We start from the raw sequence: 13,052 nt of genomic DNA, 5'->3' as shown, positions 1-13,052 counted from the left end.
CGGCTTCCAGTTCATTAGGTAGGCTGCAGCTTGAATCTCAAGGGGAGCTTGTCAACAGTGACAAACCAGTGGTTTTGTTCCATTACAGAAAGCGTACAAAGGTAAAATACAAAAACGATGTGTTGTGGGGTTGCCAGGTCATTGCTGTGTGGTTGCTAAGGTGTTCTGGATTTTATTGTTACACGCTGATGTTGAAAACTTAGCTCAAATACTTGCACCAAGTATAAGAGCCGTATTGTTTACATGTAATAGCATCCTTGTATTTCAGAATACATATTGAAACAGAAATGCAAGATGTATGTGTGTGTTTCTGTACTCGTACAATGACATCCTCCAGTTTGCTGGTGTATTTTAAAGAGGACACACTTCTGTGGGACTGTATTAGCATACCAATAGAGCTCCTGTGCTGCGGAGCGGAGGAGAAAAATTGAATTGAAAGGACAAGGAAGATCAGTGCTGTCGGCTGGAAGCAACTTCATTGGATCAGAAATGCGTGCGAGTGTGTGTATATTTAATAGACGGCTACCTGTGGTGAGCTGGCATGAATGCACTGATTATGTAGAACAGCCTCACCTGGACAAGTAAAAATATCAAACAAGCACACACACACACACATACAGCTCACACACATATCCATGCCCAAATACTCTAGAATAAAAAAACAGAAAAACGATGGTGAAAATTGTGTCATCAATACACTATCACCTTAGCCCTCCTTTACTACCCTTACCAAAAAGTAGTATACTTCAAATTTATTTTAGTAAGTATACTTAAGTAAAGTTCAAGTATATTTTTAAGTATACTTTATGTAGTAAGTATACAAATATCAGTGTACTAGTAGTATACTAAGTAAGTGTAAGTGTAAGTGTAGTAAAGTATACTTATACTAGTATAAGTATAGTAAGTGTACTATTTCAATACTCCTTGGGACTAAATTGGCCCACTTTCTAGTATATAAAAGTATAATTTTAAGTATACTTTAAGTATAACAGTAGTAAACTTTGAGTACACAACTAGTTTACATCAAAATGTTTAGTTTGTACTGCAACTATACTAAAAGTGAACTTATAGGTATACTGATAGTTTACTAATTAAATACTTGTAGTAGCATTTTTAGTACACTTTGAAGTATAGTCTCAGTAAACTACTAGTTTAGTAGTTTTATACTGCAAGTATACTTGTAAGTTTTCTTTAAGTGAACTTTACATCATACTTTAAGTATACTACTATGTCCCTATTTAGGTATTAATTTGTATATATTTTGTTACATGAATATCTGAACATAGAAAAAACATAAAAAGAACAGGGTATCTGCTTATAAACAAAAACATTTTATTATAGCTTCATGCATTTTTTTTAAACACTTGAATGTGTATAAGTTTCATAAATAAAAAATAAAGAAATAAACAACATTTTGAACAAAAAGCTGAAAAAAAGACTATGAATTGGATTCAGAATGATAATCACCCCCTACAGTATAACAATAAAAACATGGATTCTAGGAGCACAATTATAGCTAAAATATATTTAGACTTTTTCTAAGTATAAGTCAAGTATACTTAAATGTCATTTTAAGTATATTTCTGAGAAGTACATAAAGCCCATTTCTGAGAAGTACATAAAAAGTAGACTAAAAGTATACTTTCCTATTTTTAGTTTAAAAAAAGTATACTAATAGCACACTTGAATAAACTTATTTTTCGTAAGGGTATGCATGCTTTTTGCTTTTCTATGTAAAAATGCCAGCTATATGAATTGCAATTCTGCATCATGTTTGCAAACTCAATTAAAATGCAATTTAAATTCAGAAAATGAATTTGAACATGCATATGAATCTAACAGGCATTTTCATTCAAATCTCGCACAACTTGCACAACATTTGAAGTGAAATGTCTTTGCCACTGGAAGCCCATTAGTTTCCAGCTGAAGTTGTGCAAGACTATGTGTGAACATGTATGCATCCTAATGTCAAAGAGGAAGTAAGGTGGAGGAAAAGAGAATGAGGGAGTGACAGAGGAGAGAGGAGACACAGAAGAGCCCCTCTGGATCTCACCCGCTGTGTCATCAATGACAATCCAGCTCCTTCATCACATAACCCTCACCTGGATCTCTCTCTCTCACACACACACACACACACACACACACACACACAAAAAAAGAGTGACTTCCTTCACCTGGATCACAGACTTCCCTACTTCCTAGGGCTCTCTCATCTGCTCCCGTCATCTCATTATCTGTCACTTTATCAGATCAAGAGTGTTTCTGTCTATCTGAGTGCCGCTCCACATGCCACCCTGCTGCGTTCATAATTACGCCTGAAAATTGTTCCCACCTATAGCCTTTGTCTTCTCTCCAGCTCTTTGCCATCATTCTGCAGTGGAAATGTAACAATCTCAATTATCATTACAACTAACACCTTCACCCCCTCATAAATCATATCAAATCATCCCAGTCTCTCCCTATTTCTCCTCAGGAAACTTCACAATAACGCACTCTCATTTGGACTCTTTTTAGGTTTCTACTACTGACTGATAGAGTACTTAAGTGCTGTCTCTCTAATATAACCCAGCATGTTGCTAACTTAAGGACATGATTCTTTTTATTAAGCATAAAACACACTTCTGTTCACATTTTTGGGGTTGATAAAAATGCTGTTATATGTATTTAAAATTTAAAATAACTGACTTCTATTTGAATATATTTGAAAATATAATTTATTCTTGTGATGGTAAAGCAAAATTTCAGCATCATTATTCCAGTCTTCAGTGTCACATGATCCTTCCGAACCCTGCATTTGCAGCTCAAGAAACATTTCTGATTTTTAGCAATGTTGAAAACAGTTGTGCTGCTTACTTTTTTTTTTTTTTTTGTGAAAAAGTATTTTCAGGGTTCTTTGATGAATAGAAAGTACTCTATAAAATAACTAACTCTAACTCTATAAAATAAATATTTTGTAACATTACAGATACTTTTACTGATACTTCAATTTAATGCATTCTTGCTGAATATATTAATTTCTTTAAAAAATAAATACAACTACATACATACATATACATATATTATTTGCAAAAACAGATAACTTAGTTAGTTAGCTGTATTTGTTAGTTATTTTTTACTTAATCAAAATAACCCAACTGCAGTTTAAATGAGATTATTCCATGGTCTGTCTGAATATTGGATTCTGATTGGCTGGCAGGTATGCAGTAAAACCGTTTAATGCACAGGTAGTTCCAAGTCAGTTTAATCACTGTTCCATATTAATGCACTGCTTTAATTGATGCACACAAACCCACACTCATCACTCGCACACACACAGAGAGAGAGAGAGAGAGAGAGAGAGAGAGAGAGAGAGCGAGAGAGAACGAGAGAGAGTCGGAGATTGCAGATTGCGCTGCTCACACACACACAAACTTGTCAACGCTTCCCCACGATTTTTATTAATAAAATAGCCAAGATACTAGATCGCTACATTATATTTCTCAGCAAAGAGGTGGTGCTCTTTTTGAAGTAGCCTAATTAATGTTTTGTAGAGAGAGACGCGCAGACGCAGCATGCAGGTAAAGCACACACAACTGTCATCTCTTTCTCTTTCTCTTTCTCTCTCTCTCGATCAATCGATAATTAATTGAAATAAATGCTATAATTCATTCAAATACATTTTATCTTACCGCACTATTTCATCTCTGTTCCTGATTTGAAGCGGGCAGAATGCTAGCACTAACATGCCATAACTGACGAAAATAACTGTTATTTTTACCCTTCTGGTCAAATATTGCGCTGCAATGAGCAATACTAGTTTTTACCCATTCGGTCAAATATTGCGCTGAAAAGAGCAATACTAGTTTTAACTTGTCTATAACTTGGCAAATGACCATGGAATAAGCAGGATAATCAACAGCTTGCCGTGCATTAAAGTATTTTAAATGCACTTCGCGTCGGGTGGTTCTTGGCCACCACGTCATGCATTTAAAATCCTTTAATGCACGGCAAACCGTTGATTATCCCGAGATTAATTGGAATGCACAATGAAAAAACATAATTTATGAAAATTGTTAAAAACGGCGTTATCTGTTTTTGCAAATTAACTTCATATTTAAAATCAACATTAAAATTAACTTAAATTAATTATTGTTTTTGTTTTACACTTTCCAATATATTTCAAATAATGTTCAAATAATTATTATAATAACCATTTTTTAAAAAGTCATAGGACTCATTAAAATGGCATCAATCTTTCCAAACTTTGCTTCAGTTCTGCCTCTCTGCCCCTACTTTCCTGTCTAGACTATACTATCCCATAAATAAAAGCAAAAAATAAAACTCTACTTCCTGGTTCATAAAAGTTTATTTTGTTTATTTGAGAAAGGTACCAGGTATGAAGAGCACTTCCAAACCTTTACTTTGATTCAACCTAAAAGTCTACAAAGCTCATTTCTACAAAAAAAGACCATAGCAGAGCGTTTAGCCACCAATAACACACTACTCTTGCTTTTACAGCAAAAAAAAAAAAAACTTAACATTCTTAGATGCTTTAGGTGTAAAAGCCAATGGAACAAACAGATAGAGTGGCCACTTTATTATAGTAACTGTGTTCCATTTGAAGAAAGAGAGAAACATAGAAAAGCAACAACCAGAAAGAAGTACACAACTGTTGAACTGTCCAACCACTGGTCTACTCCATTGCTCTCAAAGTAAGTTTTAATCATATATATTGACACTTACCAGCACATTTGGTCCGAGTGATGAGGGGTGGTCCCGGTGGTCCAGTGCCACCCTCCCCAGGTCGGGTCAGAAGAACCTTAATCTCATACTCCACATCCGGATCCAAATGCCAGAGCTTGTAGGTTGGCGCATCCACGATGTGCGTCTCGGCCCAGTTTCCAGTGGTGGTGCGGTACTCCACCTCTTTCAGCATGATGGGGCCGTCGCCGATGATGGAGTTGGCATTTGGTTTGATCCACAAGTAGGTGGCACCAACTGCGAGAAGCTCAGGTGGAGCGATTGGTGTGGGGGGCGCTGAAGAAGAAAAAAACAGGGATTGTTTACATCAGGTTGATTATTATCTACAATCTTTATTTAACACCATACAATCAACCGCTTACAAAATGGCATCATAGAAAAGGCTAGACTTTTTGCCATTTTATAATTATGTTGCCTTCAAATACTCTTGGGAATTTTTCACTTAGAAACTCAGAAGTGATCATTATTATGAAGTGCATTGAATGTCAGAATCAAAAAGGTTTTCATATTTCTTTCTTTTGCACTTTACAACAAAAAGCTTTTTGACACTAGTGCAACAAAATGAACAATAGATGTGAATTAGAACTACAATCAATGTTTTATCTGCATATTTTTGATTATTCTTCATTAATAGCACACAAAATGTGTACAAACTAATGCATTCCCCAAACACCCTTTATGATCAATACCACGCATCTTCAATAAATGAATAAATCCATATTTGAAAGTGGTGGAAGAAGCAATATAAATAAATGAAAAAAGTGGCTGCACTGAAATACATCAGCCATTTCTGGCAATCATTTTTCAGCAAATTTAAAAAGTTCTTGAAAGAGCAATTAAGGGCTGTAAAAAGTAATATCGCTTCACTATTACACTACATTCAGCCAGCCATCATTTCACATTTGCTTTTGTAGTGCAAAATGGTGAGAGGAAAATGAAGGCTGGAATTACAGTGAAGCATGCAGCCGAAGCTTTGAAGCTCATTAAGGGATATCAGACAGACTTGCTTGGCCGGCAGAATTGTTAGAATAAATGGAATGAAACGTTTCCTGGAATCCCAGTTGAGAAGGTGGGCTATAGCTTTTCCCTAAACACTTAGCTAAGCTCTCTTCCTCTCCTTCTCTCTCTCCACTGCTTCTACCCACTCACATTAAATCCACTGGAGACAGCTTACGGCTTGCACTGCATTAACTTCCTGTCTCTGCCTGTCTCTTCCTTCTCTGTCTCACTGCTGTTTGAGCACCTCAGATTTACCCTCAAACCTGTGAAAGGTAAACAATGTTTCTTTTTTTCTTCCTTTCTTGCTTCCTTCCTTCACTGTTTACTCCCTTCCATCCTTACGCTCTTGATTCCTTCCTTACTACTTTCCTTCCTTCCACTCGTTTCCCTCCTATTTTTATGTCCTACTTCCTCTCTCTCTTTCTTCCCTTCCCCTTCTTTTTCCCTCTTTTTCTTAATTTCTGTCTTTTCTCCTGTTTTCTTTTCTACCTTACGTCCATACTTACTTTCTACCTTCCTTTCTCCCATTTACATCCTTTCTTTCTCCCCATTTACTTTCTTTCTTTCATCCTTCCTCCCCATTTCCTTCATTCCTTCCTTCCTTGCTTGCTTTCCATTTCCTTCTTTCCTTCCTTCCTTGCTTGCTTTCCATTTCCTTCCTTCCTTTTTTCTCTCCATTTCCTTCCTTCCTTCCTCCATTCCTCCCCATTTCCTTCCTCCCAACCCATTTCCTTCCATCCTTCCTTGCTTGCTTTCCATTTCCTTTCTTCCTTCCTTTTTTCTCTCCAGTTCCTTCCTTCCTTCCTCCATTCCTCCCCATTTCCTTCCTCCCAACCCATTTCCTTCCATCCTTCCTTGCTTGCTTTCCATTTCCTTTCTTCCTTCCTTTTTTCTCTCCATTTGATTCCTTCCTCCATTCCTCCCCATTTCCTTCCATCCTTCCTTCCTCCCCATTTCCTTTCTTCTTTCCATACTTCCTTTCTCCCCATTTCCTTCCTCCCAAATTCCTTCCTTTCTTCCTTCCTTCCTTGCTTTCCATTTCCTTTCTTCCTTCCTTTTTTCTCTCCATTTCCTTCCTCCCATGCCATTTCCTTCCATCCTTCCACCCTCCCTCCCCATTTCCTTCCTTCCTTGCTTTCTCCCCATTGCCTTCCTTCCGTCTACAGGATTCTTTATTTCAAGTAAATAAGAAAAAGAACCCTAGCAACCACATAATGATTTAGCAACCACCCAGAACACCTTAGCAATGACCTGGTCCAGCCACCCAAACACTTTCTTCATAAAATGTAAATATTACAACAATAACAATATTGTTTCCCGATTCATTTTCTATGTAAAAAATACATTCAGAATCATCTTCTTTATTTTATCCTTACTTTCTTTCTCAGTTCCCGCCTTCCCTCTTCTAATCATCTTTTTGGCACTCTCTCTCAGCAGGAGAGGGTGCAGACAGACACTAATCCAGGGTTAGAGGTGAGTAGCGGTGCATAAAGGGTTCATCCGAGCATGGAAGAGCCACCCAGGCCCACTCTAATGAGAGGCTGCTGTCTCTACTGTGCCATGTAATCAACTGAGCCAGATTACCAAAGCCCATTTACTCACAGCTGATAACCACTGACTCCCTCAGCTGCCCGGAAAGGATACGCTCTGGCTCGGAGAAGAGAGTTTAGACGTGACCCATCAACCTCCGAAGCTTAAGAGCGTTTAGTGCTTGAAATGAAAATGAAGGTGGGAGAAAATAAAAACGATAACAGAAAGGAAGGAGGAATAATAAAAAGTAAACAGAGATTACAACAGAAAAAAAAAGACAGGAAATATAGGAGGGTAAGAAGAAGGAAAAACATTTTCTGCAGAAACTGTCCACCTATAGTCTCTATAGAGTCCCTCATTTAATGCGAGCCTATTGGATATTTTGCCCATTTTATTTGCTTAGAAAACTAATATATGTGTAATACTTAACCATAGGGGTGTGTTTAATTCCCTAACCATAAGCATGACCAATAATTCACCGTAGTAAACCCCAGTAATAATGACTGCAAAACAAATCTTCAACACTTTGATGTGAAATGAGATATTGCTTATGGATAATGTCTTATTTATCATATGAATGGACTCCAGCGTGTTGTTAATCAAGGTAGCTGTCACATCTAAATTGCAATTTTGAAGTAGTGACTTTGTTCAAACCATTAATACACATCCATCGTTTAATGCATTTTCAGCAGTCTTTATGTCAGCACATTGTCCACCGGGTTTGTCTGATAGCAGAGCTGGAGGAGAGAAAGATGAGCTCCACCGTCAAATGGGAATTTGTAGCTGTGAAACAACAATAATTGCAATCTGGTTTCTCGTCTGTCGGAACAACCAATTCAACAGAAACCGAGAAAGAGAGAATATGGCTACAGTATTAGAAAGTTTAGAAAGATTTAATCTTAAACCACAGTTTTTTTTTATACCCACAATTCAGCTGATGCAAAAACTGATACATACACATTTGTGCTTGCGTACACACTAGAGCAGCGCTATAAATGAGTATTGATATATTACATTTTATTTTGGCTGTGAAACTATATATATTCCTTACATACACCATTCAAAAGTTTGGTGTTTCTCTTACCAAGGCTACATTTATATGATAAAAAATACAGTACCAACAGTAATATTTTGAAATATTATTGCAGTTCTAAATAACTGTTTTCCATTTAAGTATATCAGAAAACGTAATTTATTTCTGTGATGCCAAGCTGAATTTTCAGCATCTATTACTCCAAGTTTTACATAAAACAGTTGGGCTGCTTAATATTTTTTGTGGAAACCTTGATACTTTTTTCAGGATGCATTGATGTGTAGAAAGTACACAAGAACAGCATTTAATTGGATTTTTGGAAATAATGTAAAAGTCTTTACTGTCACTTTTGATCAACTGAATGTTTCCTTGCTGAATACTGATACTATATATTCATATTCCAGCTCTACAAATCTTAAACCTCAACTTGGCTTCACTTCAAGCTCTTCCAAATAAGATGGATTTTGCTAGTATCATTGAAAAATAATATCTAATATGTTACACAACCATAAAGGTATTAATAACATCAAAAACATATTGAGCAACATCCTCAGATTTTCATTCCATTTAAGAATTGCATCACATTATGGCAAAAATCACAGGAGCACTTCAGAACAATTGCAACGCTTTCCATAGCATTGACAAGCTCTCTGCACATCAAGACTACAGCAGCACCCACAAAGATACATCCTCCATACCTGCAGCCTCATAGGAAACAATTCCGAGTGACTCACACAGTTGTTTCAAATCATTCGCTTTATTGTTTGGATTAAACCTCGGAAGAATGGCTCAGGGGAAGCAGATGAGAGATGCCAGGAGAGATGCCTTTGACCTGACCCTCATCCCTCGATGCAGTATCTCTTTGGAGGTTTGATTCTCTTTGTCAGGACGAGGAACTACAATTCCCACTTTTTTCTTCCTTCCATCTAAAATCTAATTCCCCTTCTATTTTTTTATAGTTGTGCATCTTGTTAGAAAGGTTTTCGTTGGATGCCCTCACAGAACGCTTTAATCAAAACACCATACTGAGCATTATAGAAGAGCAGGGAACAAGAGAAATACAGAGGAGGAACACTGTAAACATACAAGCGTGGTAAGAACAGCGTGAGAGGAGTGAAGGCTCTTCAAACCCTCTTTCAGAAGAAGTACATTCAGGTCTGGGCAAATACAAGCAATGCACAGGGAACGGACGACAAGAGAGGGAGAAAGTGAAAATAAGGGAGGAGGCGTCTTTCGCTAGACTGAATTCACAAACCCGGCGCTGTTGAAAGACGGCATGCTGAGGACACCTGTGCATAAAATTCTAAATTCTGCTCCAAATACATCTCTGGACTCAGTGAGACGTAACACACACACACACACACACACATCTCTGTTCCAAAATCTAGCGAGCTGCCTTACTGTATACTGCCTACATAGGCCACATCCTAAATGGAGATTCATACAGACCAGTAATAGAAAAATGAATGTAGATGGTAGTTTAAATTAAGAATGCAACACAAACTTGTGTTTGTTTGATAGCTATATATATATATATATATATACAGTATACAGTATATACCTTTATATAGTTATATATATAGATAGCTATATATATACCTTTATGTTCATGCATTTGCATAGTGTATGTTTCGGGTCTAAGTGACAAATTTGGAACAAAGCCAAATGTTCAGGTGCTACATAAACAATGCTGCTTATGTGAAGCTCACAATTGCCTCCAGGACTTTGATTAGCATGATGCTAAGATAAAGTCAAGTCAAGTTTATATGTATATTTTCAGAATATACATTGATAAACCAACATATTGAAGTGTTAATATCTGTTTTGAACCATTGTAATGCACTGATAACCACCAAAAACTGGTGGTGATGAGAAAGTCACATGATGAACCAAAGCTCATCACAAACAGCTTTTCTACGAGCTAAGGAGGGCAATACTTTTATATAGAAGGTGCACAGTGTCATTCACACAAACACTAAACCCCATCATGGTGACACACGATACTGAAATAATGCAATAAACATTCATTTAACAACATTAGATGTAAGATTAAACCCTAATGTACACAACTGATAAGAAAAAACTAAGAAAAAACATGTTATTTCAACAAAAAAACATCAAATATGAAGCGTCATGCAGGGAATTCTGGGAGTGTCAATTTACGGTTTTTCACTGTAAATTATACAATGACTTTTTCTTTTTCACTTCCAAAAACGTATTTTTAAACAGTATTTTACTGTAAAATTACATTAAATATAATTACATTTATTCACCGAATATAGTATGGAAACTTACTGTTAACCAGTCAACAGGTTTTTACTGTAGCATTTTTACACTCTTTTACTGTTAAAATCAAATTTTTCTCATATATCATACTCATATATCCAACCTGGATGATATATAATATTACTTTCTTTCTTTTTTCAAAATGTATATATAGCTGTGCATTAATACAATTTTAAATTACATTGCAACAATATAAACAATCACCCATCCAAGGTTTGCTATATTGTATATATTGTTGTACATGTATCCAGGTAAAGTAAGATGCACTATCCAACTTGCAAGATGTATTACTGTAAGCATAATATAAATATTGGAAATGAGGTATGTTTTTAGCAAATATGCTTAAAATCAACATTTTCTAGACTTCTTGAATTAATTTCATCACTGAGTTTGCGCCAAGGTATAGATTGTTTTTTCTGCAATGTATTTGCATAATGCTACATTTGAAGTATCTTATAGAAGCTGCATAATTAAACTACCCTGCAACAGTTTTCAAAGTCCCATTAAGACAAGACAGTTCACTCTGTGGCCTTCTTGGCTAGTTTTTACTTAGGTAATATACATACAAATATAGCTATACTTTTTTGTGTTAATAAAATATTTCAGTTGAGCAATAACATATGACAACAATGGTATTATAAATTAATCATAAATTGCTCTATTAACTGAAAGGCATAACTTACATTCCTATAGCCATTATACTGAGTCTTATGATTCTTCCCATTTATTTTTCTAAAAGTGGTCAGTCTCACATTCCTAATGCTCTCTCTGCAGCCTTTGAGTCGGTAGCTCACCTGCGATGCCATATAATGCTGTCTAGGTAGGCAGCTCACTAGGTTTTGGAAACTGAACAACTGTATTCCTATGAGATGGAGAGTCTGTGAAAAAGCTATGTATTTCAATGCACATATGCGGCGTATACTTTGAAGTGTCGGGTACTTGGAGAGCAGTGCATCAAGAGGCTACGGAATACAAACTAAATAAATAAATATTCACACAGACAAACAAAGTGGCTGCGAATGTTTGAAGTGCTAACTCCTCGGCTCCTGCTTATCTGGGCTGTAGTATTACTGTGCTCTAATCCATCTCTGTAGTGAAGGCCGCTCGCAGGCAGTCTACGGACACACACACAGACTTCCAAAATCCTTCACTAATACTTCTCTCTGTCTGAGTGTAGATAACATAGTGCTTTCTGCATCATCATCACACACATAAACACCTCTCGCAAAAAACACGCACAGATCCGCGATGTTGGCAGACATTTAGGTACGTGTTGAAACTCAACACGCACAAGCTGCAAACTCACTGTATTTCCATCCAATATCCTGAATCCACCCACAAGCTCTGTTCCAAAACCTAGGAAGCTCCCTACTTAGACAGCTGACCTCTAAGGCAAGTAACATGGAATCTCATTAAAAAAAAACACTCTACATAGACTGAAAATCTGCACAGTACACGACTACACGTCACAAAGCAGCAGCTCAAAATTATCTCCAGTAGAGTTTGATACTTGGTTGTTACAGGTAAAACACATTAAATATAATAAAATATATTAAAAACTAAAGAACAAATGGAATGCTGCCTTCACATTTGGCCCAAAAGAGCTTAAAATGATTATCACTTAATTTTTCATACAAAATGTAAGGGAGAAAAAAAGCTCGATAAAGTATCATCCATGCATTTTTTAAATAATAAAATAAAATAAGCACTAAAAGTACAGAATAAAAGTACAGTTTTTGTTATGCTAATTAATGACAACAGAAAGAAGTTAAAAATTAACTGAGAAAAATTCTGCAGTCTACTGCATTCTTTTACAGTAGGTTAATATTCCCCACATGCCCTTCATCAACTACACGGACATCATACCAAACAGAGACTACAGAGAATCGATCCAGATTACGCCCTGGAGTTCAGTCCCAGATTCCAGCTGTCACCTGTCATTAGCACCTCTACCTGAGGCCATCGCTCTGTCTATGAATCCATTAGCTATATCAACACTATATTATTCTCTTTCATTCACTCTCACATGAAAGGTCCAACGCTGACCAGCAGCATATCAATAAGGCCATACTGGACACAGTCATTCACACAGACCTTGCTATTATTCTGCTGATGTGAGTCTGTGGGGGGAGTGTGGTGTGGATGAAGGGCCCCTGGGGGCCTCCTGTCTTCTGTCAGAGGCAGAGAGGGGTTTCATGAACCATGGGGACGCCAAGACCTGCATGCTAACTAGCCTAGCACACTGCCTCTGCCACACTGAGAGGCACAGGCCTGTAATTCACTGAGAGATAGTGAAAATTCAAGAAGAGTTCATATCTATATCAGAATACTGAAGTCAGTAAGGCTTCAAGAGATTTCTATAGGCATATGGTAATTGTATTCATTTTAATTTACAATGAAAATAGGACCATACCAGCTGAATATATACAAACACACACACACACACACCCACACACACACACAC

The 13,052-nt window shown here is 36.8% G+C and overlaps 1 protein-coding gene across 12 annotated transcripts in view; it reads right to left on the bottom strand.

Moving 5' to 3' along the window:
* ptprt (protein tyrosine phosphatase receptor type T) overlaps positions 1-13,052 on the bottom strand; it is a 280,622-nt gene that overhangs the window by 157,588 nt on the left and 109,982 nt on the right. For all 12 annotated transcript variants that reach the window (XM_016457210.1, XM_016457211.1, XM_016457213.1 and 9 more), the window contains exon 7: positions 4,723-5,016. In XM_016457210.1, coding sequence (XP_016312696.1) covers positions 4,723-5,016 — 294 coding nt within the window. The remainder of the gene's footprint in view (positions 1-4,722; positions 5,017-13,052) is intronic.

The sequence above is a fragment of the Sinocyclocheilus anshuiensis genome, unplaced genomic scaffold (assembly GCF_001515605.1).
Source record: "Sinocyclocheilus anshuiensis isolate Anshui unplaced genomic scaffold, SAMN03320099.WGS_v1.1 scaffold447, whole genome shotgun sequence".
In the NCBI taxonomy this organism is placed as follows: Eukaryota; Metazoa; Chordata; class Actinopteri; order Cypriniformes; family Cyprinidae; genus Sinocyclocheilus; species Sinocyclocheilus anshuiensis.
The sequence above is the reverse complement of the archived record's forward strand: the minus strand, read 5'-3'. Positions and strand labels throughout refer to the sequence as shown.